The sequence below is a fragment of the Clytia hemisphaerica genome, unplaced genomic scaffold, assembly GCF_902728285.1.
Source record: "Clytia hemisphaerica strain Z4C2 unplaced genomic scaffold, Clytia hemisphaerica genome assembly, whole genome shotgun sequence".
Classification (NCBI taxonomy): Eukaryota; Metazoa; Cnidaria; class Hydrozoa; order Leptothecata; family Clytiidae; genus Clytia; species Clytia hemisphaerica.
Genome location: NW_027104499.1, coordinates 253358 through 281160, shown reverse-complemented (window position 1 = coordinate 281160; position 27803 = coordinate 253358). Strand labels below are relative to the sequence as shown.

The window sequence follows — 27803 nt, the reverse complement described above, 5'->3', positions numbered from 1 at the left end:
TTATTACATCTCAGCTTAAAAAGATGAAGATAGAAGAAAAAAGAGAAATTTCTCTGGAGAATTCTCCCATAAGAGCAGATGTTTTGAGGAAAGGGAGGAAAGAGATAGATAGATGAATATTTTAAAGCATCTCCCAAAAGATATGAATATTTAGATCGCTTTCTCAATTCTCAATTCATCTCTGTTCACATTCATCTAAACACGACATGTATCAAAGAAGCATCAAAGGAAGTTCTATGCATTTCCCAAAAGTAAAATACTGAGGATGAAAATAAGGATGGAACAGTCAGTGTGCCCGAAATAAAAAACGGTACTGAAATCCTCATAGTTCATATCAATCTTTATAATTTTTTATAAACCTAGCTCCATATTTCTTGTTACGAAAACCTGTAAAATTGCCATGTCAAAAGAATTTTTTTTGGACATTCTCTTCAGACAAACTGCTTGCAAAGTTTTAATGAAAGGTATCAGATTATCCATGTAGCAAATACAGAACATATCTTGAACTGAAGATTAAGTAGAATCGTCCAAAAATGTTGAGAATCTTTTTTGATATTTTCAAAATAAAACTTAATAAATATTTAAAGTTCTTATAAAAAATTATTGATATTGGTCCTACTATTTTACGAAAAATCAACAAAAATTGAACAATTGAAAACACACTAATTCCTACTTGCTAACAAAACGCAGGCCAACAAACCAACAAAAATCAAGTGCAGCAAAATTATCGCAAAGCTGTTAGAATTGTTGCTGACTCTTGAAAACAAACTCCCATTTCTTGAGTTGGGATGAAATTTTCTGCCAAAGACCCAATGATGTATAAAAGATTGCAAAGTTTCGGAAGAAAACAAAATCTCAGTTAAATTTTTTTTTCTTTTAAAAATCTAAAGAGCAGCGATTTGAAGAGAAGTCAGATTGTAAAAAATATGCCACAAAGTCTAATTCAAAGTAATTAACTTTTTGGTAGTGTGCACATATCACATGTGTCTGAAGTTGGATTTTTGTTGATAAAAGTGCAATGCGGACACGTCCAACCAGTAATAGCCACACTATTGTCTGTTTCCATGGGAACAGCATCACTTCCGTCCATCGGGCTGTCCGTTGCCATGGGCGCTGAAAGGGAAACAAAAGTGGAAAATGAAAAGAGTGTTCTTTTAACATTTTTTTGGAATTTAATTACAAAAAAATTTCGCAGATAAGACCTTTTCAAAATTCCATTAGGAAATCCGCGAAAAGTAATCCCCGCGCAAATGAATCCCATCAAAGTAGAGTGCACTGCGTCAAAATGTAAATTTGATGGAAACTTTCATTTGGACTATCCAAAATAAAAAGCCGAACATGCGCAACGTACTGGGCTCAACTTCAGTAGCTTCAAATTATTCATAGGCAAAATAAACCAAAAGATTAGTACCCAAGCCTTTAGAAAATTACAGTTTTAGAAAATTGAAAAAAATACCCCCAGATGTTCACCCAAAGAACGAGTGTACCAAATTTCAGGATGCCCCTAATTCTTTTGGCGGATACACAGACAGACAGACAGACATTTTCAGATTCTAGATTAACTGAGGTTGAGAAGTCAACTCTTGTAGACCTTACCGTGAGTTTGTACCATAGTTTCAACGGTTTTCCATTCGTCAGATTCCAACCATTGATGAAACAACATTTGATCTCTTTGTTTTAATGCTTTACATAGATCGCTCATTTTGTGCTACAATTGAAGATAGAGGGCCAATGTGAAAAGCAACTTACTTAAAGAATCAATCCTGTGGACCTCAAAATTCACTGAACTCAACTAGAAACATCTACCCCCTCCCGTAAGCGACGTAGACTCCTCCCCAAACCTACTAGTTTACTAATTTTATGTCCTTTTCAGCAAGTATTGTATCATTCAGAACCAGATGAGCATAAATTACTTTGGGTCTGTATTTTTATCGGCAATCCAAAAAATGTCTGCAATCTGATTGGTTAAAAACAGGACAATATATCTTGTACTTTACATATACAGCGGTAGCAGCAATCTAACGTCACTTTGCTACACCAAAGTGCCCTGTGCTTTTTTCCAACAAAAAAAGTGCATTTTTTGGGTCACCAATAAACCAGTTATCAGATATTTGCTCGTACAATATGGAAATATTTCACTCGTTCTGGATTTTCCGTATACTTCCCGAGCCTTTAGAAAAATCTCGCAATTCGTAAAAGATTTCTCATATTGTACTTGCAACTGCCGATAACTATTACTTATCGCAAATCTAAGAGAAGTTAACAAGAAAAACCGCCCTGGAATTCATTCAAGGGAACATAAAGTGTAAACTCACCCTTATGGATATGAATTCGTTGGTCAAATACAAAGTGTAAACTCACCCTTATGGATATGAATTCGTTGGTCATGATGAAGAGAAGAAAATGAAAATCTAAGAAATGTTCCAACAGATTCACGTCACTTGATTTCAAACGATTCAAATGTTGCGTTAATGTCTCGAAATTCTAAAAAAGAAGTCAAAGATGAACTACAGTTAAGTCTCCTTATCTAGAACAAGTTTTACTGTCCGCTGTAACTAGTAATTGTCCAGTAACCATGCATTATAAACATTACTCCTTAACTCCATAAATTTCCTTAACAAATTTGCGTTCCCCGTGCGTGTTCGAGTTTTGAAGATGAATTTTATCAACAATCTATTTCACGGAATTATCTGCAACAATGCCAGCAAAATCTTGGTGAAGATAATATTCACGTGGAAGAAGCCTCGACGTATGAATAAATGAAGAAACATTTTCGAAAAACATGAGATGAGAGAAGGGTTATTATATGCCTTCAAATATTGCCAATCGAAGAATTTTCTTTCCATTTTACCTGGTTTTCCAACATTTGCGTTCTGTTTTCGATGGGAAATAAATTTGTTGGGTCGCTTGAAATGAAAGTGGATTGCGGTTCCATTGGGAAGCCCGCTGGTACCTAGAAATAAATTTAACAAAAATTTAGAAACTTATCCAGATATCCTTTTTCTATAAAGGAATATAAGGGGAATATAAGTAGGACAATCTTTCAAGACAAGTAGGTTCCATACGGAGGGTGATTTAACTATAACGATGGCAAATTGAGTAGAAAACTTCCAACATTCAAATTCCACATAAGTACTTATAAATATTCAATGACAGATGACTTTATATACTGTATTAATTCTCAAATCATTTACGGTGAGCATTTTAGTTCTGATCTATTGTGTTTTATTAAGTTACGTAATTTCACGCTGTTTGATGCATGATGGAAGAAGTTACGTAACTTGACAAAACATGAAAAACGTTTAAAGACCATCCAAGGACTATATATGGTAAGTCTGATTGAAAAAACAGTACCTCGATGAGAAAGTATTCGATGGGCATGGGTCGACCAATCTTCGTCACTTCATTTCCGTATTCATCTTTGACCTGCGTAAAAATGAAACTGCTTCAATGTTTTGCTAAATCGAAATTGATTTTTCAAAAAAAAACATAGGAACATCTGAAGTTTGGCTCAACTAATATGAGCATCGCTTCAAATTGAGTATGCTTCGAATATAACTTAAATATATATTCATAAAACTGTTATCAATTTTAATGCTCAGGTCTGAATGAATGTCAAATCTTTGCTGCAAGAAAACAGCTGATTATACATTCGGCACACATCGATTGAGCTTTAAACCAAATACTCACTTTATAGAAAACATCAGGTACAAACTGTTCACTGGAAGACTCTTTGATGTAACCCAGGGCTGAATCGTCGACCGTGGGAACAAGACATTCGTCACGTACTAACGCCATGCATTGGTTCGATACCTAGAGGTTGGAGAACGGAAGTTTTTTAAACTAGTTATTTTAAAAACTAATTATACTACATCAACAAACCAAAAGAAGATTCAGTTCGCCGGTTTACTAGAATTACGAATGTAATTCATAGCGCACCAATGGCTCGTCGCCACCACTGGTCTCTAACTACTGACTGGATCGGGCTTCCCACGTAAAAGGATGTCCAGCTGTTTAGCTAAGATAATTAGTCTGTAATATTTTAGTCTAATCTGGTCGTCAACAGCGAGATTCGGATGTTTTGAAATTCGAATGTTCGATAATCTAGTGTAAAACAGAAATCAACATGGCGGACTGGCCGACCATAAAACTGGAGACACTTTCACGGGAAATCTGTGAGCAGTTATCCTATCGAGTGTGTGAAGGAATATGATATTTGTGATCACCAGCCGATCCTATGTCGGCTTTGTAACAACTACATACCTGCCATCCCTCGTAGTGAATGTGTTGTTCTTCGTCACCTGGTAAAACAAACAAAAAGAATCGTAGCCAAACAATAAATCTAGCCCGTCCTGAGTAAGACTAACATCAAGAGTCATTTTTTATAAAAACCTTTAGGAAAAATCAATTTTGAGACTAGCCTGGAGATCCATGCTATGATTTCTTATTTTATATACTGATGGCGAAATATATAGCATGGTTACAGCTGAGAATTTGAATTTCCCAGATCCTAATGACGGTTGAAAACACAATTCTGTTTTTCTTTCAGTGGTCACACTTTCTTAGAGAAAACGCAAGTTCCGAAATTTGGTTTTTATTTTAGTAAGTGAGAACAGCGCTAAATTCGAATTTCACACTGTAAATCTTTTGAGGCCTCACAGCTCGTACCTGTCCTGACGCACGCCTTGAAATTCTACCATTTTTGAAGCTCGTGAAGAAATCAAAAGTTGAATTTTTTGGTTTGAGTTTATCATTGAAGAATGAGGTTTACCTGACACAACGACAGTGACGAATTTCGAACCAAAGCGGCCCGTTTTGGACTCCTTGGAAGGATTGGGATGTTTGTTTTGATAGTCGGCCGCCATCATGCATTCCTGTGCGCTCAGGAAATGTGTTTTGGCGTGACGTAAGTGTTTGACCAGTCCGGCTTTCTCGGTGTCCGGTATTAGGTCGGTAACTATCCATCCAACCTAGTGGTAAGTGAAGAGAGAGCAAGTTTTCTTTCAGTTGGAAAATGAAAGCAGATCAAACAGGAACCCTTCGCTACCTTAATTCAAAAGGGGCCTAAGTCCAAGTACCCCCCAGTTCAAAAGGGGCCTAAGTCCATTTTTATGAAATTTGAGATCTTTGGTTTTTCTCAATCTCTGGCTCGTTTGCTTTCTTTTGATGTACATAACAAGTAGTTTTTAAAGTTAAAAAGGCTGAAAGTTTCGTACTGAAGCTCTGATAAAAGTGATGTTTAAATCAAAAGAGGCCTAAGCCCATCATCTTTTTACAATAAAAGGGCCTAAGTCCACAAAAATAAGTTTGTTAAGTTTTGAAGAGGCTTAAGTCCAATTGAATTGCAAATGGGCCTAAGTCCATGCTTCCTAAAAAGTTTAATTGGGTTTTTCTTTATTTTACTAAGATTGTCTTTTTTCTTTATCTTGAATCTAGGTGTAAGTGGCTTTATTTTGGAATGTCATATGTGCAGGTTTTGAACTTTAAAAGGCAGAAATTAACCCTCACACATTTTTCAAAATTCATCTTTAATTCAAAAAAGGCCTAAGTCCATTCTGCAAGATTTACTAAGTTGCACCTGTTACGTACAAAAATATCTACTTTCCAAACGAATGCCTTTTCATTAGAAAATCAACTTATAGCTATGGCTTTCAGAAAACATTTACTTCAAAGCTTTACCATTAAAAATGGCTTCAGAATCAAGGAAAAACTTTAATTGCGATTTTCTCAAAATGACCAAAATGGATTTAGGCCCCTTTTGAATTAAAAGGTAGGGCCTTATTCTTTTCAAAACCCTCCATTAAGGTGTCAATTCGACGTTAATTTAACACCTCAATGCAAGAGTATCTTACATTTTTCACAAGCACTCCTACATTGGGTAATTGATACCGCCGTCGAAAAGAATTTTCCTTGTATTTTCGTTACCAGTCTCCTTAGAGGCTGAGCGCACAGCAAAGGGTTAAACGTGTAAATAATACAATTGGACCAAAAAATAATCAAGGACCTTAAATAATTCTCTATTCACCTGTTTGAGACCGAAGTAAGATGCCAGTATATCAACACTCTCTTGTTGTGGGTTGGGGAGGAGTTGAATACGATCTTTATTACTGTCTTGAGGAGGTTCATAAATGGCAGCTACTGTCGCTCGGATGCCCAAAGGAACGTTCTCGTGTTTCTCGTATTTACCATATAATATACCTATCCTCTGAAACAGAATAAAAATTTGATTTGAGAGTTTTTAAAAAGTGAGATCTGAATGGCTATGATGAGAACACTGATCTTGCAAGAACATTTGCAACTTTCAAATCGAATCATCAAAACCAAACAGCGTACGTTTCGTCAGTTGATTGTTTGACAATTTCGAATGTTTTCTTTCTAAGATTACATGATATGTCTACACCTGCACATTAATTCAGAACGCTTTGAAGTTAAATATATAAATTTTAGGACCAGAACAGGGTTTTATCATTCAACTGGAGATGAAAGAAATCTTTTTAACTATCTTAATCAGTAAGGGTGTATTTGAAAGAATGGTGAGTGTTTGAGTCAAGATGTTTTCAATCAAGATTTGCTGATTTTTTTATGGTTATGGCAACAAAGAACTATGAGCATACCTGCCCTCCTGTCTTTCGCCAGTAATTCAAAAATCGATCCATGATGACAGGATTTTCGAACATGATATTGTCCACATGTCTGTATGTCTGTAGATAAAATTAAGAAATGTAGTAATGTAGAACAATGGGCTGTTTCATTAAATATACAGAGGGTGTGGACGAACCTTTTCAAAAAAAAAATTATTGAAAATATGTGGATACGCCCTGGAAAAAGGCAAAATTAGCAAAAATACCCTTGGAAAGATTCTTTTCATACCTTTAAGTGAGGGAGGACGAACTAAAACTTTTCTCGGATTACCCTCTGGAAAGGTTCGTCCACCCCCCTGTATGGATATAAAATGGAATGGTCCCATTCTTGGTTAAAAAAGAAGGTTTAAAAAAGCATGCATGTATATTTTGAACCAATCAAACCTGTCTATTTAGCATGACAGCGCCAGGCTGGCATTTGGTGCAAATTCCTTTAGGCCAGGGTGGATGCTCCGTACAGCCTGGTTTGATTTTGCAATTTACGTCTTCTAACGATATATATTTGCCTCTGATAAAAGAAAGTAAAATAAGTTTAGATTTCATGATCCTAATCATGTGCGCGGCAAAAAATCTCAATGCTTTTAACAGCAGGTTCAAAGTTAAAAGTTTACAGGTCCATTACTATGAGTTTTGTGACTCTGTGACTGGTTTCCATCTAAAGACAGAACATTAAGACACTTTTCGAATACAGATAAATATATAAGTCAATAATATTTGTAGTTGGACGAAGGTAACTTCTTAAAAATGGATAATCTCATATTCTGATGGCGTCCTGGCCACCCGTGATAAATAAAGCTTTAAAAGAGCAGGCTAATACACTATTAAAGAGGTTGAGTAGTCGCCCTTAGATGAATTAATACCAATCGGGTTTAACTATACCATGTTTAGACAAACATTATTGATTGGAAATCGCATGACAAGCAGGCAGTTATGAAAAAAGTCACACGTGAATAAAATGAAGAAATAGAAGATTATTTTACTTTGCGACGCCAGATTTCATTTTCTTCAAGTATGCGTGAAATGAGAGATGCTTTGCAGGTGGTTTCAAACTTTTGAGGTAGTCTTCGTTGTAAGGCTGAAAAGAGAAAGATTGGGTACATCTATCATTTTGAGGGTAAAATAGAATATTGGTTTGATTGAGCGATGTTATTAACCTGTTTAAAGGGGAATTAATATGTGTGATTTTCAATGAAACTTATGATTATATTCTTAAAGAGCTCATTAACACGATTCCAAAAATATGTAATTCATAGTTGTTTACTTTTTCTATACCGAATAATAGACAATTAAAAATTCCCTTATATAACCATGGCAACAAAATTTGTGACGTATGATGCACGTGAGTGGGTTGTTAGATTTTCAAAAAAGAGAGAGAAATGAAATAATCATTGAGAAATATTGGGAAATTAAACCTACAGCCCTACGGCCAGAAGTACATCAGAGTTCTTTTTTCCTTCTTAAGAAAGCAAACTTGTAAAAAATGTTGTTACTTACTTCCAGTGGCGCACAATTTAAACATTGTCCTTGTTTACCGTGCCGGCATCTTGAAAAAAAGGAATGGAAAAATTGTTATGTTGCAGGTCTCTCTCTATAAATGGCTGTTTCTGTTGAACATGCAACGATGGGAGCAGTGGCTTAAAACTAAACAAACGGGAAAAGAGAAGGGCTACAGATAATATATCCTTAGCACTGTGGTGGTCAATAGATTTTCAGGGCTACGTCAACAGTAAGCTTATCAAAGTCTAACTAGCTAATAGCCAAGGCTATGGTGCGCCCGTTCCTATGTATTCCGGGATACTATTATCGGAAATGTGTAACACGGGATTCGAATGTTTCAAATAAAATGTTAAAATGTCAAAACAACTTTTGATTCAAAACTTTGCTTAGGCCGGCATAGTAGAGGTTTTAACAAATAGGATGTATGATTTCCAAAGTTTTGGGTGCTTTTTAGGACATCATTTTAAGACTAAATAGGAATTAATACGAACGAAACCTCTGCTAGTGAATACTGTGATAAAAATAATTACCTTAGGCTAAGTATGTAAGGCTAGGACACAAATGTTTTAGAAATTCACAACCAAGAAATTCCTTTTTCATATTATTTGAAATCTTAGAGGAATGAATAAGAAAAGAAATTGAAGATTTTCATCCTATGAAAACTTTTTATCTTCGAATTAGCAACTTTAATGAAATGAGTTTGTGTTGACAAAATAAAAACTGTTATTTACAAAAGGTTTCCTTTGTCAATAAAATATACAGAGTTAAAATTTTTTCCTATCTATAAATGGTCTTATAAATCAATGTTCCTACAAACTAAAATGGCTAAAAAATGTTTTTTCAAAAGAAAATAAAGTGCTATCAAAAAGGGTTCATATAGTCCCTCAAAGCGAATGCATATATAGTGTTTACCAAATGAGGTTCCTTTTTCTAATAATTCTCGATGAAATACATGGCTGAATTGTCCAAAAAAAGTCCAAAAATATGGTTTAAAATAACAAGTCTTTAATAGTAACAAAAAAAGTCCAAAAATATGCTTTAAAATAACAAGTCTTTAATAGTAACAAAAAAAGTCCAAAAATATGGTTTAAAATAACAAGTCTTTAATAGTAACAAACTTTCCCTCTAAAAGACAATAAAACAATACAATATGCCATTATCAAAAACAAAGTAATGACATGATTTTGTGAGTGAACCTTTAGATGTCCTTGGAGTCATCATGATTTTGTAACTTTTGTATAACTCTCCTTTTGTCGTAGAAAATGTCAACTTGATCCATCTGTAATATACAATCCTCTAACTGATCAACATTTAGATTCTCACCAAAAAAGTTGACAACCACATCATTAAAGGCCGTTAAGGTAGTTTGGTTGTGTGCATAATCAAAGGTTATTTCGCAGATGGTGGCAAGTTTGCACCTTTTTATGGGCATAGAACGTTCGCACGGCCCACATGAAACTTTAGAAATCTTGCTATTGGAAGGTCTTTCTAGTTTCTTCTTGCAGAATATACAGATGAAATACTGCTCAACTTTGGCAGCTAATACAGTTGGGCAGCACATAGATTTGTTTTCATTAATAGGAATGTTCTCCCATGCATAGCTTACACCATCCTCATCACTGTCTTCAGTTAGATCTGAATCCCATGTGGTCGTCAAATTAACTCCTCTAAAGTGCGAGACAGCTACTTTTGTGAACTTGAAAGTTTTCATGGTGACAGCTTTCTCAATAAGTCCACCCCAAATAGATATGTTGATTGCATCTCCAGCTTGATCCACCAATTTCGCATGACGCACAGATTTGTTGTAACCATTTCTCATTATAGAACGTGCTTCACCAATCCACTTGATTTGACCTTTCACGGTAAATGTTCCATCTGGCTCTTCGTTTAATATGTCGCTTACAGAAATAGAAGTGAATACGGAATGGTCAAATGGCAAATTTTCATGAAGCAGAGTAGCACTACTGCCCAGAAGTTCATTAAAAAAGATTTTTCCATTCTTTGTTGGTGAAAGTGCCTGGAGGTAAACGGGTAGCTTTTTCGTCACAAGGTTGTTAAAATATCCAAGATCATACTTTTTGGACTTCATGATCCTGATTTTTGAGGTGACAGTTGAGGATCTTTGGAAATCAATGTCGAAATAAATATTCTTCTTATCACTTTTGCTTGTGCATTCATCACCGATCTCCACCACGTATCCAAGAAGATCTGAAAATAGAAAAATAGTATATTTTACTTATAAAAAGAAGTGAAGTTATTTTGGTGCCATGGGAAAATTCATGTGAATGATGGCTAAGTGAAAATGTACAATCAAGTGTAGTTAATAATTTTTCTTCAGAATTCACAAAGAACAAAAATCAAATTGATTGAATGAACATCATTGAGCACAAAGCATTAAACTTTAAATATAAGAAATTAGTACCTTGTTTTTCACGATCCGATTCCGAAGAAGTTGGAGTGGCTGCCAAATCCTTTGAAGGGGTAGCAGGTGGAGTTTTTGAAGGAGTGACATTCAGTAACAATGACCTTTTAGTGGCTTTAGTAGGAGTGTCAAATTCAAGAGCGGTGTTCAGAAACGATGACTTTGCGGTGGCTTTTGTTGGAGTATTTTCCAAACTACCTAATGGATTTGTAGATTCATTGGTACAGGTAGATTCCAAATCAGCAAGAGAAGTCGATTCCATATCACTAGTCTTTGGACTAACCATATCGTATCTGACAATTAAACAAAGGTTATACATAAATTTACAATATATACAATAAATCATTTACAAAATTAGCTGGTTGTCAAGTTTTGATAGTGTTCTTTTGTTATTATTTGTAATTGCTCAAGCCTATCTTGTTCTGCTTGCCTCATTTCATAAAGTTTAGATTGCTTTACCGCTTTTAATCTTTCAAATGAAAAGGGTTTTACCAAAACGTTTTCCAATTTTTTTAAACGAGATAATGCAACATATGCAAGCCCACAAACTTTTTCTGTGTTACCTATATCAACAATAGCTTTATTTAAAGTTAGTCCTTGAGATTTATGAATTGAAATAGCCCAACTCAATTTCAAAGGTATCTGAATTCTTTCCAAGGAGGTTGACCTTTCAATTATTTCTGAAGTAACAGGTACAACTGGAACACAATCTGGAAATCTAAGATCAAAAGTAGGCCCTGAATAATTTTCAAACTCAACTATTACAGCTATTGGCAGAATTGGTGGTAATTCGGATTCTTTATAAATGATGTGCTTAACATAGCCCATTGAGCCATTACAAAGTCCAGCTTCAGTCCACAAGTTTCTAGTTAACATTACCCTAGCACCCTCACAAATATTCAATACAGGTTCTAGTCCTAAGTCCACACTTGATATTGATTTTGCTTTGGAACAATTGTGTTTTGCATTTATTGTAAGTAAAGGGGAACCCATCTCTTTTAATTTCTTGTAATTAATTTCTGCTACCACATCATTAGTATAAGCAAGATTCGGAGAAAAGCCACTGACAAAATCATCTGGAAAATTGTTTAAATTTCGAGTTCTGAGCAACTCCCAATCCTCTTTAGTATTATCTCCATTCCTCAAACGTGAAAGCAGACTGTTATACTGGATGTCAGAAGATGCTCTTACATTATGTTTCAGCATAACAACTAAATCAAATGACATATAAGCAAAATAGCCTTGTAAGCTTAAATCATCTTTTGGGAATGGAAAATACAATGCTTTGTCAGTAACAGGGGGCAATTGTGCAACATCCCCAGTTAAAATTACAGACAACCCACCAAACAATTCATTTTGTAAACCTGTCGCCTGCCGACACCTGCTATCAATACAACCCATCATTTTTTGACCAATTACCGAATATTCATCAATTATGACACACTTGATGTCTGTGATTTTATGCTGAAGTTTGGCTAAACTATTTCCTTTCAATATTCCTGTATTTTTTCCATGTATTGGTAGTTGAAAAAAACTGTGAAGAGTTTGACCTTGAACATTAAAAGCAGCAATACCAAAATAGGAAAGTACAACACATGACCTACCAAGTAAATTTCTCAAACCACCAATCAAATAACTTTTCCCTGAACCCCCTTGACCAGTCAATATCATCTTTAATTGTTTAGGGGAAGGACTATTGAAATTGTTTTCAACAATACGAAAAGCCAGCATTTGTTCATCATTTAAACTGTTTCTTTCAAATATGAACGTTGATTGTCTATCTGGAATTTCAAATTCACTTTTCATTCTTTCAAGCCAAAAAGGCATTGCCAAAATTTGTTCACTAGAATAGAGAGAGAGAAATGTTCTAAGATATTCCTCAGTTACACCACAGGAAAAAGTTTCATTTTGATTTTTCTGACTACGTAGTTCAGCAAAGTACATCCATTCTTCTTTTTCAAATCCTTGCCCTGAAGTTTCAACAAAATCATCTAAATCAGAGACATACTGTTCAGCATTAGCTATCTCACTTTCCCAGCCTGGGAAAGAATCTCTAGCCTCTGTACTTTGAAGAAATTCTAGCCACTGTTGAACAAAATTTTCATCGCTTTCTTCTAAACGATTCCACGCATTTGAAGGGAAATCAAACCATATTTTGTACTTTAGCAGCTGATACTTACAGTACGAACCATAATTTTTTCCTTGTGGGTTTGCGCTAAAAGTTGGAAATGTTTTAACAACGACAACCTTTTTTCTTTTAGAAATCTTCTCCTTAACTACCACATAACTTGCACAAAAATTTAAAAAGTTCAAACGAGCACATTCTGGTTTAAGATTCATTCGGTTTGCATAGCAATCTAAGTAGGACATTTCAGTTGTAATTTCATTTTCTTGCACTTTAAATTTTCTAGATCCATCTAAAGAAACAGTAAACACTTGAAACGAGGAACTGCACAATTTTAGTGAAAGTATATTGTGCATCACTTCTTGAACACCCATGTCCCGACATCCAACACTTTTCATCATCAGCCTTTTAATAATGGACTGTATATTGCAGTCATCATTGACTTTGGATACAATAGAAGTAAAGCTATCTTTGGAAATAGCTGACATTTTTTCAGCTTTGGAGGCATATTTTGCTAGATATTCCACACAGGCATGATAATCTATGATCAATTGAATATCACAATTAGCACGCCATGTTTGGATCATAAATTGTTGGTGCTTGTTTATACGGCTATCATTCCTTTTACTTTTGACAATGGCTCTATAATCATCTGACTTTTCAAGTTTTTGATATTCAATACTTGTATTTCCTGCTAGCTCAAATGGAAATTTGAATCTACAAAATTGATTGCCAAATTTATCATGTCTCAAACAATATCCAGAATTACATTTTGTGTGACGCTGAATTGAATTAACAAGATCTACATAATCATCATCAACATTCTTCATTGCATCTTCAAACTTAACTTTACAAGGATGAATTGATGGCTTAACCCATTCATTTGGATCAGTAGGATTCATTGTTGTGAGAAGAAAGTCATGATATTGACAGATGGCCTTTTCAGCAGCTAGACCATTAACTACATTAGCCCTGAGAGTATCTATATCAAGTCCCTTACAATTTTCATTTAAAAGAATTTGAGATTTGTAACCCTTAACTGCTTCTTTAGACAATTCACACAGACCAGGATCATCACTTAATTTTGCAACACCATGACAGTGTATAGCCCCTCGATTAATAGCAAATTCATATCGAAACCAATGCCATTTTGCCTTCAAATTTTCATATAGCCAATTTTTAACAAATGATTCAACCCGCTCAGTAAAATACCAGTCAACTAAGTGATGATTCATTATAACATTCTCTCTTATCTCATTACTGGAAAGCTCTAATACATCAGTTTGAGACAAAAGATAGTGTAGGTCAGGCCAGTGGAATTCAGCACAAGAAAGCGTCCAAAAAATAGTGGGCGCTCCAACCTGAGTGATTGTAGCTTTCAAATTATTTTTTTGCTGTTGCCAGAAACTGTTAGAACCCCCAATATTTTTAGCACAGTAAATAATTTTATTCATCAAAAGATTATAATTGTTTTCTGATGCCATTTCCCTTAGATCATCCATTGTTAAGTTTGCATCTCCTGGGTTTTGCTTTATATAGTAAGAACCTTGCGAAAGAATTCTTCTTCGGTACAAAATATTGTAAGCCCAGTAAGCAAAACGAGGATGTGAAGCAAAGCGATAATGCCATTTACCATTCTTTTCCTCGGCAAATTTTATAAGATGCTTTAATTTTTGAGAGAGAGATTCCAATTCATTATCAGCCACATTCCTAATTGTGTCATTTAAAAACAGGTCACCTTCCCCAGTTGGAAAGAGAGTAGGAAAGGCTAATGTTCCAAAATTAGGTGTATTAAACTCATTAATTGGCTCGTTCTGATTTATCTCCAATGTTATTTCATCAAGAGTATTGTTCAAACGTTCCTTCTCGGTGGGCATAGCTATGTTGCTAGGAAAGAAGCTGGTACTTTCAATATTCTCTTTTTCTGGAATTTCCATTTCAGGACCTTCATCAATTCTTTCAGATGGGTATTCTACTTTTAAACTTTCAATGTCTAAATACCCATCTGCAGGCAAATTACTAATTCTGTCATAATCAATTTGAATAGTACTGTAATGGGGATTATTTTCAATAAGCCAAATTAAAGCTTCAAGAACTTTTACTCGCCTCACATGAAATTGCCTGCTATTAGGATGGTCATTCAGTTTTATGATAGGTAAATCTTTTGTTAAGTTTGGAAGGGTTGAAGCAATGTATTGAACGTTATGTGGTAAGGTTATAACATGACCTTTATATCCAAAATACCCACCGCCTGGCTTTGTGTAAACTGACATTATTGGAAGTGCACGCGAGATCAACATTTCCTCACACTGCGTTAAACTTTGTAATTCTGGAGGCACAACACTAGGAATCATCCTGTTTTCTCGGCTAAATTTTTTTGGTGAACCCTTATCCCTTGTGCATCTTGTACATTTATAGTTTTCATCATTTAGTTTTTTGCTACTGTTCTTCAAAGGCCAAGCTTCAAAACAAACTTTGCATTGTTTAATTGTCATTTTAAGAGAATCATGAAACTTTTGAGCATGAATTAAGTTTTCAGGTGGATTTTGTGGATGTTTTGTAGCAGATGAAGATCCAGAACCTGTTTGAAATTTTTCATTATTCGAAGACACAAAATCTGTTTGAATGTTTTCACTTTTTTGTTGCTGCTGAAAATTTTCATTGTATGCTACATCATTTTTAGTGCTGTTGTGAAAATTTTGTTCATGGCCATTTTCATTACTATTTAGAAATTCATGAGAACAATAGTTATGGTCATTTCTTAACGGCGCGTTGAAACATTCAGTATAGTTATGGTCATTTCTTAACGATGCATTGAAACATTCAGTATTGACAAAACATGATGTTGATTTAATGTAAACAAAAAAAAACCAGCCCTCAGGAAAAAGATTATAAAGATCATATAATGATGTGAATGAAAAGATTTCATCATTTAAGTCGTCAATGAGTTCCCATTTATTATTTCCAGAAACAGCAGATGAAAAGTGTGCATTGCGACTCTTCACCATAGCGCGTAATTTGTAAATGTTATCACCAAATAATAAATCTTCCTTTAACCTTTCAATGGACATTTCATTAGCACTGAATTCAATAAAAAGGCAAGAGGGTGAAGTGATTTGTGTGTCTGAAACAATGCATTGGCCTTCATTGCAAAATTCACATTGAAAGGAATGAATTTCATTTTGATGAATCAAAATAGTTTCCCAATCAGGTAACTGATTAAGCATTCTAGAAGAAATAAAATGTACAAATACCTCACATGTTTTAAAACCAGGTCTTAAGCAGTTAGAATTGGAACATTCACCTCGATATGTGAAAGTACATATAAAAATATCTTTCATATTTGTTGGAAATGAATCAAAAACTACCAATCTAAAAATTTCAGAGAACACAGCATCACAATTCATTCGAGCTAATGACACACACTTCCTCCTCAAGTAAGTCCAAATATGTTCACGGACACGAATAAGATTTCTCGTGGCTGTGTCAAAAGATATACTACCAATTTCAAAATCATGTTTAATTGCTTTATAATGATTATTAACCCATGACATTCGCTCAAAAAATTCATTACAGTTTGTGTTATGAACACCTCGTAAATTACCAATACAAGCAATCCAAACTTCCAGAAAAGAGTCAACAGCACAGGAATATGCATCAGTAAAATGCCTTATAGAATTCAAGAAGTGAAATTTCACTGATGAGGTAACAGAGCAGTTCATAACTTGCCTTTCATTACTTTAAACCGATTTTTTTGGCCTCATTGTATTTAGACTTCAAAAAAGTGAAAAATTTAAATTTTTGTTCAAACTTTTGCAAATTTATGAGGCAACCTCAGACCCTTAATGAGAAAGCAGAAGTTAGATGTAAAAGTAGGCTTTTATAAACGACTTTGTCAAGTGTTGCAAAAAGTTTTTAGTAAAGCAAGCTCAAACCCTATGAAATGAGAAGTCAGGAAATTTTCAAGGCAAGCTGAAACCCTTAATGAGAATTATTTTTCATGAAATGAAGCCTTGAAAAAACAGTGCAATCATCATTTACATTATTTCAAGTCATTAAATATTTCTTACCACTTAGATTGACAAGATTCTTCTAGAAACCAACAATCTACTTTCCCATCTACTTTCCAAAAAGGAAGGATCTTGTGGTCAAATTGTGGAAATGGAGTTCGACTTGCCTCAATTAACCAGTGAACTTACCTCAGTTAACCAGATAACATCATCGAGACTCCCGCTTGTCTCAGTTAACATTTATCCGTAGCAAAAGAATTTGAAATTAAAAGCATGAACAATCGAGTTTTCATATGAATAATCGAGTCTGTAATTCCGTAAAAAAAAATCGTGAGATCTTGCCTAGCTACTTCTCATTAAGGCGCCCTTGACGGGCGCAATAATAAGCCTCGTTTTTTGGTGAGATGTTGATAGCGTTCTTGATTTTAGATCAAAGGCGGTGCTATATAAAGGAAGGTAGGACTAAAGGACGTACAGAAGAGGATGCCGATCTCGTTTGATGAGACCTGATTGATGCGATAGTAAGACATCGATTTCGTCTTCTACAACATCCAGTTTTGAAGTGTTGTCTTCTTTCTCTGTTTGCACTGTTGTCGAGTCAGTGCTTTGACTGGATGAGGGTCGATCGTCCATAGAGGTAGGACTGCTGGATACAAAATGGCCGGTTTCTTTCATGTAAATAACATCACCATGACTATTAACAAACAAGAGAAGAACAAAATGGAACGTGATCTATTTGTGCATATTGAACAAACAATTTTCTTTTATGGTTATTTGCATTTTCTTCCTTTGTCTGTAACCATATTTACAAAACTTATTTAATAACAAATGTAATAGATAGAGGGTTGATTGTTGTTAATATCTACTTCGAACCTTTTCCACCCACAGTGCCTTAATTGGGAGGAATGATTTTTAGCAAAACAGGTATTGCACAGAATCAACAAACCATGTAGTAGTTACTCCCTTGGGAGAGCTAGAGAATTCACTTACTTCAGTTGAAGGCCTTTCAATGTTTTCCTGGAGCTTTTACTCAATTCGTCGTTCAAGCCTCTGTCTTTGTAAATGGACCAGCCATTCGTTTGGAGTTTTAGAAAAGATTGGACCTGAAAGATTGGTGAGATGTTTTCAAATTGAGTTATATGATGTACTAAGGTACTAGCTACAATGAGTTGGTCAAATATTGCTGAGCCTCTCCACATTTGCCTATTAAACTCATCCAAGTCAGAATTAGTACGTGATTTCAGACAATCTTTCAGAACCACTTGACATTCCATTGGACGAGGTTTGCTCGGTCTTTTTTTGTTGGTTAAGAGTAAAAGAATGTAAGAAAAAGAAAAAATGTATGAGTGGAATGGAAGAGTAGAAATGTCCTTGACAACTACAGAATAGGGCAAAAGATTGAATGTGCTCCCTGATCTATTACTAGCTGATGCTTTGCTTACCCAAGTGGCAGAAGTAGCACCAGAAACTTTTGAGCCAGGGGGCTTGGACTGCTTAGCGCTTGAGCACACTGAAGTCCCCTGTTTCTGTCTTTCACTGCTATTAATATCGGAAAGTTTAAATAAAGTCGACAGGGAGAGGGGACAAGAGTAGCAAATTGAACAAATATCCATTTCAAAATAATATAAATTTTACCTTTTCATATAGTGTATTAACAGTATCAGCTCCACCAACTTGAATTCGCTTCATCCCTTCAGGTGTTTGAATCCGTAAAATCATCTAAATGACATATATAAAAGCGTAACATAAATTTCTGTAGGCTAATTACTTCTATGACTTTCTTTCTGAAGATAAATGTTATCATCAAGGCTCTCTCTAAAAAAACAGCAAATTTGTGACCCTTTTGGCACACAAGTATTTTCAAGGACCCCTTCTCACACCTTACAGTGTACGTTACTTTTCAAATGGTAGTAATTTTCGATAATTTTCAAATGGAATCACAAACTTTTAATAGAGGGATGATATTTTGAGATTTATATTTTCCCAAAAGCACACGTTATTAAGTAAAAATGTGATCAAAAATAAAAAATCGTCAATATCTAGGTACAGAAATCACCTATACTCACAATACATCTCTAATCTTAATTTTTTGAGAGCTTTCCAAAAATATACAACAGATCTCTTTTTTCTCAAGATAAAATTTTCATTAAATTTTGACCCTATGATTTTTGCCTGAGACTGTCATATTTGTCCGAAAAACGTACCAAAGTGTCCGGAAGAAAATTGGCACCCACCCATGTTATTTTGATTCCCCTACCCCTTTGCTTTCCGAAAATACGTATATCAAGTGGTTTGACTAAAAAAGTCAAAGGACCTAAAAAAATCTAACAAATTTCCACCTACTACGTACATTGGGCCCACGAACTATGCTCAACTCCATGCTGTCAGGCTATAAACTGACTCAGACTGTACGATGTTGAGTTGATTACAAAAGGATTTAAAAGAAATGAAACAAAGGAAATTACCTAGACATTTTTTGTTAGGCAAACCTGAAAAACATTTTCGTTTGCGATCCACCAGGTGACAAAGGAAAAACTCTCTTGGCCTGTCGCAAAATTTATTTTCTGAATTTCAATAGCAAAACTCATTTACACAATTTTTTGAAGTACTCATAGAAGTTTAAAAAATGGTCTTTTTTGAATTAAAAAAGCAGTAATTTGATACCAGTACTAGTTTAACTTATGTAAGGAAACCGTAATCAGCAATGTCTTTCAAACAAAGGTTCATCTTTTTCAATAACATAAACTTTAAAGGTACAGGTTTTGGAAGACTTCTTTCAAAAGGGTCCTCTCCTCAATTCCTTTCTGCCCTTTGCTAGAGAATGTGTGAAAAAAAAAAATTTCACCCAGCCAGTGGACCAGAAACAAAAATATTTTTTGGGTTTGCCTAATAGAACAAAAACCAAAATTAACTGTACAAAACTTATTTAAAACAAAATATTATTTCATGACATTTCATGACATACAGTCTTTCCATTTATCAGTCCCTTGTACCTTTAGTCCCATTTTTGGGACATATACATATTGGTCATTACATTGTTGGTAATATTTCCTAGTGTATATATTTCAGGGTAGTATCTTTTGAATTTTTTGATTTTTCCCTTTCCTTTTCAGCGCATTTATTTGGTCCATTTAGAAGCTTTTTTGTTTATTTCCAGGCTAGATCCCTTAAATTTAGGAGATATTCTATGCTTGGGATTTTTTCTATCCTTTTTTGTGTAGGGATTGTAAACATTAAAAAAGCTATATATACCTGGCTATACCCTTGTTTTCTTATGGTTGGTCAAAGAGAGGAGAAAACCAAATTCATATTTTGTTAATATTTGAAAATTTGTATTTAGCAGGGGGCCAAGCCTGGGGTTCCGTGACATCTTTTTGATACCATCTGATAGAGCATGAAATTCTGAGCAAAAGAATGTATTACAACAACTCTCTGACTAAAACACACAAAGAAATACAGTTGCTTTAAGACCAACTAACTGTCAGCTCTACTGCGATTTGACGTCAAATCTTGTCTTGATCGTACTGACGTCAGATGTTTTTGAACTTCAAGCGACAGTATTTCTTTGTGTGTTTCAGTCAGAGAGCTGTTGTAATACATTTTTTTGCTCAGAATTTCATGCTCTTTCAGATAAAACCAATCATTTTCGTTTATTTTGATTTTTGAAAATCCGCTATTTTCCTACCACTTATTTTCTCTTGCAGTTGTTGTGCATGTCAAACCATGCGATTTTGATTCATGTAAGAAAATGGACAAAAAATTTAATTTCACTCAGTGTCTTGTGCGTCCCTTCATGTCAGTGTCTTTTGTGTCTTTCATTTCAGTCTTTAGTTTTGGTCTCACGCCATTTCTTTATTCAATGTCTCTTGACAATTAATTTTACGCGGTCAATTTAAGTTCTTTTGTATCATTTTTGTCATATAATTAGTTTATTCACACTTAGGCAATTCTAGTATTTTCAATTTTTGTTCAAGTACGCGTATTTTTCTCTCGATTTTCATGAATCATCAATCAAGCTATGAGAAGCGTTGTGTGTGGTTGCATCAATATGGAGTTTCAGACTTAGTCAGTTTTTGGTCTAAACTTTAATCAAATCAAATTCTATCAACTTCTCAACTTTTGTGCACAGTCTTTCACAGTTTCAACATACTGGCTACCTGGTATGTTGTTTTCTGCCTTTTGCCTCTCTGTGTTTTTCTGCTCATCAGCCCATTTGGCCCAGGTGTCTGGACTTAGATTATTTTTAATAAATTTCAGTTAGATTTCATTTTGCTATATTTTCATGATATTTCTTGTGCGATTTTCACGATACACGTTGTTTTTTATCGATTTTCTCAAAATTTAAGTCAATTTCTGTTCAATTTTCTTGTATATTTTTCGTTTAATATTTTTTCGTTTAATATTTTGTCACTTAGTTTTGTCATTACTTTTAATTTTCAGTTTGAACAATCGTATTATTCACTTCAATCGAAGTTCCAAACTTTGTCAGTTTATTTCCGTGCACAACAGCAGTTTTGCCTAAGACGTCACTATTTTGGTCACAAAAAGTTTTCCTGGGCCTAATCCCCGTCCTCCCTCTCAAAAATATAGACTAAAAATGGTTAGGTCGTAAAAAAAGATGTTGCAAAACCCCAGGCTTGGCCCCCTACTAATTGCATAGTTGTCTACACAAAACATTCTGCTTTTGTGTTGTATAAAATTTTCAATATGTTCTTTTTGTAGAATTGTTTGTAGCTGGGTTTATTTAATTGGCTGGGTAGCTCAGGTGGGTAGCGCATTTGCCTTACAATCTCAGGATTGTGGGATTGTTCCCCAGTCACCACCTACTCAGCAAATGAGTTAATAATGAATTTAATGATACTTTAAGGCACCGGACAAAACACTGGGCAGTCTGGTGTCTCAGCAGGGTTGCCTTTAATTCAAACCTGTAAAAAAGTGAAACTTTATAGATCTTTAGATCGAGTGAGTCTAGCAAGAAAATAAGCTACTGTCAACTACTCTAACTTGGGACTATTATCTGACAAAACATGGGATGGCAATTCAGCCACCATTTTACCGAACCTCCAAAGTCATTTGATTTCAGATAATGAACAGCGTATTGAAAATTTCTCTCTTGTATTTTCTATGCGTTAAATTTTATTGAGCGATTCAAGTTTGCTTACATCAACTAAGAAACCAGGTTCTTGCTGACATATATTCATCTCATCGCACAGCCTGTTAGATAAAAGCCCCTTGAACAAGACATTAAAAGATGACGCTAATGGTTAATTAATTTTGTCGGATGCAGCTTTTTTAGACATATCTTTTTTTGTGATATATGAATAACAGAAGAAGTCAGTTAGTCACACTAGGAAATCAAGCTTTCAGAAAAAACAACATCAGTCACCTACAGGATGTATTTGCAACAACAAGGACAGTTAGTCACACTAGGAAATTTGAAGCTAAAAAATTTACATAATTTCGTCACATCCAATCAAAGAAAGAAAAAAAGGAAGTCATTGTGCTGTTGTTTTCATAATTATCAATTTTCATTCATTGAACAAAGAAAAAAAGAAGTCATTGTATTGCTATGACGCATAATCAAAAAAGAAAAAAGAAAAGACGGGGGTAAGTTGGGACAGAAATATTTTAGACAATACGCATCCCCTATATCAAATCATATCAGAGGGGATGCGTGCAGCCTATTCCCGAGATATCACTTCGATTTTTAAGGCCTTGTTTATACGCTAAAGTAAAAACAATTCCGCACATGTAAATGGGTCAGTGTTTGAGGTCTGGCAAAATTTCCGGCAAATAGCCTATTCTGCAGTGCGCAGATCTAGGTTGGTTCCGTCTCCCGTCGCTGTAAATCTTTTTCTTGGGAATTTGTTCTTCAAATTAGTTCTCAAGGTTCTCATCTATGGCTCAAATTTTAGGTAATTTCTCATAGTTTTTGTTAATTTCATTAAAAAGCACCAGGTTATTTTTTCATGATTCTCTTTCTAGAAGTTTTGCGGCACATTTTTTTTGCTTGAAAGTCAGAACGGGTTTACCGTCGACCGCCCGCATGCCCCCGAGCTGCCACTCAAAAAAGTTCATTATTTTAATAAAAGTTCATTATTTTTTTTTTCCAGAAATATTTCCAGTTCCAGTATCTGCAATCTCCTTTCACATTCACAACCTTCTTTAAAGTCACTTTTGGTTTTCGATCGACGATGATCCACAACATAACTGAGTAAAGGTCTGTCTCCACAAGGGAGCGGGCGCATTCCCGCATGGACAGAACAAAGTAGCCCGACTTTTACTTAATCCGGCGGACAAATTGTTACGCCATTACATAATTTTTTTCCAAAGACCAATCAAAACGCCGATCGTCGACTTTTTTGCGCCCTCTCGGCCCGCTGATTGATTTTGAAGTCCTTCCATTGCAGCTGTTCCACAATAACTCACATTGGCATTCTGATTGGTTGGAGAAAACGAAAGTGGTTTTCCTATGTGAATCGTGCGTTTTTATTGTAAACTCGGTTCTAGTTTCTGACATGCTTCTAATTCTAAATTCAAGATGGTGGCGCATGAGGGAACATGACTTTGTGAAAGTTTAAACACGAAGGAAATATGATTAGATTTAAAGGTTAAAACTTTTTATTTTTCTCTTAGTTTGATAATCAAAAGACTCTACAATGTTTTGGGAGTCTAAATATCCAAAGGTTTTTTGTTTTCAATGGGTAAAAGTGGCAAAAAGGCAACTTTCTTTACACTGAAGGTTCGGGCCGATGTGTATTGAAAAATAATGAATAATGAACTTTTGCCGCATCAAATATTCTTTCCAATGCGACGGTAAACCCGTTCAAAGACTCGATAACCGTTCAAGTACTTTGATTGTTATTGATTACTTTCGATAACTTCGATAACTAATTGATTACTTCGATAACTATTGATTTCTTTGATAACCAGTTGATTACATAGATACCTTGGAAAAACCAAAAACATTGACTTAAAACCAAACCACAAAAAGAAGCCGTAAGAACCACCTTCAATACTTCCCCGCCATCTTGAGTGTGTTCGCCCAGGGTTTTCTCAAATAACACATATCGCGCATTCTGATTGGTCGGAGAAAGCGAAAGTGGTTTTCACACGTAAATCCCGTGTTTTTATTGGACGAAATAAACTCAGTCTCATATTTCATTGGGCGCTTTGCTACAGGAAACATATCCGACATAATCGACGGTATTCAACATGATCGAAAGTGATTGAAAGTAATCGAACAGTAATCGAAACGATCGAACAAATTGAAAATGGTCAAATAAAATGCAATGGTTTGGAGTTGAGTGAGTATTCGATCACCGATAGAATCGATCAGTGGTCACTGATCACCTTTGATTATTACTGATCACCTTCGATTATTATCGATCATTATTGATTACTTCGACCAGACGATACTAATCGATAAATTCGATTATCGAAGTAATCGATAATGATCGAAGCAATTGAACGACGATTTATCGATTAACAATCGAATTTGAGTACCAAAATTTCAAATTTTTTTTGAGTCTTCGATCACTTTCTTAACAAACCTTCAACGATTACTTTCGATAACTTTGACAACTTCGATAACCAATTGATTGCTTAGATAACCAATTACTATGATATATCTTTAAGAAAAACCAAAAAAACTGACCTAAAACCAAAGCACAAAAAGAAGACCCGCCATAAAGATTGACCTCCTTATTTCCCACCCATTTCGCCCACCATTTTGTAAAAATGCCATAATTTGGAGTTGAGTGAGTATTTGATCACCGATAAAATCGATAAGTGGTCACTGATCACCTTCGATTGTTATCAATCATTATTGATTACTTCAATCACAATCGAACGTTTGATTAGTACCGTCTGGCTTCGATCACAACAATCGAACATTCGATTAGATAGTATCGTCTGGGATTTAGGGGTCACTCACAAATTTATTTTAGGTTAAAAGAACGTCAATTGACGTTTTAAAAGCTGACCCACCCACCCACACCCAAAAACGTCAAACACACACCTTGATATCCCCGAAAATCGATAAAAACTGCCTTCATCGCTCTGTTCCGTCAGCCATCTTGATTTTCACTACGGCTCGCATAGTTTATATTAAAAAAAGAAAAAAGAAACGGAGATAATTTCTAAACTTGTTCACAAAATTCCCGTTATTAATTATCTCCGTAGTATGTGTAGCGACAGTAAGAACAGCCATCTGCAAAAATTGAAGGGCCGTTTGGGCCGTCAAACAAAAGAACAAAAGGGCTCTGTCGACGCACACACGAAAGTCCAGTGTAAAATGAGAACTTTTTTACAACCAGACCATCTCTACACCGCCGGACTTAAGGAAGTCAGATGTCCGGTGTCGGAGAAGGATGCTTTTTTCCACCAGAGTAATCAAAACACCGGACATGACCAGTCCGTTGCGTAATCATAAATGTCCGGCGTCCAAAATTCCCTGTATGCAACACCGGACTGACCATAGTGTGCAAGGGGGTTCCAGGTCCCACCTGAAAATTCAGGTCCCACCTTATCCTAAAATTCCCACCTTCAGTCCAGACTCCCAGATCCCAGCTAAAAAGAAAAAAAATATACTAAGGCGGTGGTTACACGTAGCCGGGGTGAAATTCACCCCGGTGTGAAATGAAAACATATTTCACCCCGGGGTGAAATTCACTCCGGTCTATAAAGAAAACACTGTTTCTGTATACACGTATTTCGGCGGGGTGAAGTCGTTTTTAAGCGGGTTGAACTCACCCCGGGGTTGATTTCACCCCGGTCCTGAGGACCGGAGTGAAAATTTTTTTAAGGATTTTTTTTGCAAATTTTTGCACATTTTTACATGTATACACAATTTCTTTTTCACCCCGGGTTGAATCTAAAAGTTATGCATGATTAAAGTCTGTTCACAATAAGTGTGCACTCTTTTTTCTTTTACCTATATAGTTTTTGAAGGAATTCTTCAATCTTTACAAATTTGGTATCATTGGAAAGATATTAGTGATTGGAAAATTTTGAATTAAAAAATCTTTAAAACCATTCTAAAAATGAAGATGAAAATGAAGAAGAAAAAAATGACCTAAAGAAATTAACTCCCACCTTAACTTGTTTCTCCCACCTAAAACCTGGAAAACCCCAAATCCCACCTGAAAATTTTCGACCCAAATCAACAAAACCCCCCCCCCACTATTCTGGGGGGGGTGCACACTATGTGACTGACACCGGACTTATTGCGTCCGGTGTAGTGAAAGGATACTTTTTGCCACCGGACAAATACACCGGACAGTCCGGTGCATCAGCAGGGTCCTCCTCAAACAAAGAAAAGACATAAACATCGGGCTGTTTATTTTGGTTTTCAAAACAAACGAAGCGATCAAACAGAAACATGGCGAGAAGTTTGGCATGGAATGAAAAATCAATCGATGTTTCTGAAAAACATCAACAACCTTTAACCCACCCACCCATATAATATACGTCAATTGACGTTCTTCTTCTAACCTAAAATCGATTTGTGAGTGACCCCTTAATAACAGTAAGTAAAAATACATCAGTGTAGCTGGAACCTCGATATTCCAGGATTAGAAAAAGCTATACCTGTTATCTTTTTTCTTTAAAGAATCAACAAGCCATCAACATCAATAAATTACACACATTTACTCAGAGAAACTTTTAAAATTATCTGTCATTATGACTTTCTTGAAGCCGTTCTGAAATGAACCAATCGGGTTATGAATCGGAATTCCTATGGGAGTTCTTTTCCGAAATTTGTAAAATAGCTAAGTCGGCAAAAAAACTTTTCCCGGGGGTTTGAGGGAAAAACAGAACTGCTGTCATTTGTTTTTTATTTAACCAGATATTTAAATTTGGGCTCAAAAATATTAAAATAAATAAGTTAATAGTATTCAATATACTATTTGTATCTATCAGAAAATAAAACACTTACAGAACGACATCGTTTATCATTTAGAATACCCCCGTATTTGGACCATTCTATGGTGGGCGCAAAATAGGGCGGAAACTAAGTAGCACCCTCAGTGCAATTTGCCGCCTCATCTTTGTTCGCCCGCGCGAGAATGCGAGCTAATAATTTTTTTCTCGCGCGCTCAAGGGGAAAAGGAAAGTGATCGATATTCTTTGAAGAAAAAACGTCAGAAACAAACCCAAAGACCAAAAGATGTACTTTGTTGTTGACAATCGATCCTGTGAAGATGAAAAAATTTCTGCTTTGCATTTTTTTCGGAACGCTGAAAAACTCTAATTTCGATCATCCTTTAAGATAAAGAGGTTGCGAGATTTGGGTTAGCGAGGCAAAAATCGCTAAAAAGCTGGTAAAATCGTAATCCTCAAAAATCGATGTTCCAGCCTCACTGTACATCCAGATATCAACAATCCCATGTTTCGACCAACTTTCTCCCGAGTTAGAGCAGTTGACGGTACATATTAAACTTGTTTTTGAGTCTACTGAAATAGACTCACAGCCCTGATGATTACAAATATAATGGTGTTTGTGAAGGGTTCCCTTCTCTTCTCACTTCTGGGCCTGGGCTAATGAAATGAAAAGCAAAAAAAGGGAACCAAACTTACATTTCTTTTTGTAGCCATCTTTCAGTTTGGAATGATGCACCAACTCTTTTTGAATAAAAAATAATGTGGTCATTCACGTCTGGCTGACACAACAAAAACTCAGGAAAAAAACGGTAGGTGATAACTACTATCCGTATATCTAACACTCCTTCTACTCTTTTTCCTTTCCTATCTTTCTTCTGTATCTTTGCTTCTACTGACTGTTTGAGACTTAGTTTCTCATTTCTGACTAAGTTATGATACCTGTCAATCATTTTTCGACCAATCAAATCATCGCACCGGGTCGGATTCGAACCACCACTAAAGATAGACCTTCGGATTCGGAAGCCAACACGTTATCCGTTGAGCCACACTCGCACAGCAGATAACGAAATTTGGAAATACTTATAGAATGACAAAAAAGACGGGGGTAATGTTATTATAATATGGGTAAAAGTACCCCTTTTTTAACCTGACTGAAATTCGAGCCGTTACTAGCAACCCTGCGGGGCCCAAGGCGCCGAGTATGCACCCGGCACAGTGACAAG

General features: G+C 35.4%; 2 protein-coding genes across 2 annotated transcripts; both read right to left on the bottom strand.

The window, feature by feature from the left end:
* Positions 1-536: 536 nt before the first annotated feature.
* LOC136821716 (nuclear protein localization protein 4 homolog) lies at positions 537-27527 on the bottom strand. Its single transcript, XM_067077924.1, has 17 exons — positions 27277-27527; positions 18331-18414; positions 17686-17798; positions 17171-17389; positions 8136-8184; positions 7622-7716; positions 7026-7149; positions 6615-6701; positions 6026-6205; positions 4772-4970; positions 4264-4301; positions 3691-3813; positions 3355-3426; positions 2852-2953; positions 2362-2484; positions 1597-1708; positions 537-1113 (listed from the first exon to the last, which is right to left on the bottom strand). The coding sequence occupies exons 1-17, from the start codon at positions 27292-27294 to the stop codon at positions 953-955; spliced, it is 1899 nt and encodes a 632-aa protein (XP_066934025.1). The 5' UTR covers positions 27295-27527; the 3' UTR covers positions 537-952.
* Positions 8792-16774, bottom strand: LOC136821717 (uncharacterized). The gene is made up of 3 exons (XM_067077925.1): positions 16756-16774; positions 10561-10853; positions 8792-10346 (listed from the first exon to the last, which is right to left on the bottom strand). The coding sequence occupies exons 2-3, from the start codon at positions 10844-10846 to the stop codon at positions 9337-9339; spliced, it is 1296 nt and encodes a 431-aa protein (XP_066934026.1). The 5' UTR covers positions 10847-10853; positions 16756-16774; the 3' UTR covers positions 8792-9336.
* Positions 27528-27803: the final 276 nt, after the last annotated feature.

Bases quoted from the DNA above. Each gene is read 5' to 3' on its own strand.
- LOC136821717 (XM_067077925.1), bottom strand. From the start codon at position 10,846: ATGGTTAGTCCAAAGACTAGTGATATGGAATCGACTTCTCTTGCTGAT. The intron at 10,347-10,560 runs GTACTAATTTCT...TTCTATTTTCAG, and splicing joins ATCGGATCGTGAAAAACAAG to ATCTTCTTGGATACGTGGTG.
- LOC136821716 (XM_067077924.1), bottom strand. The intron at 17,390-17,685 runs GTAAGTGAATTC...GTTTGTTAATAG, and splicing joins TTGAAAGGCCTTCAACTGAA to TCATGGTGATGTTATTTACA. The intron at 3,814-4,263 runs GTATGTAGTTGT...TCCAACCTCTAG, and splicing joins TTCACTACGAGGGATGGCAG to GTATCGAACCAATGCATGGC.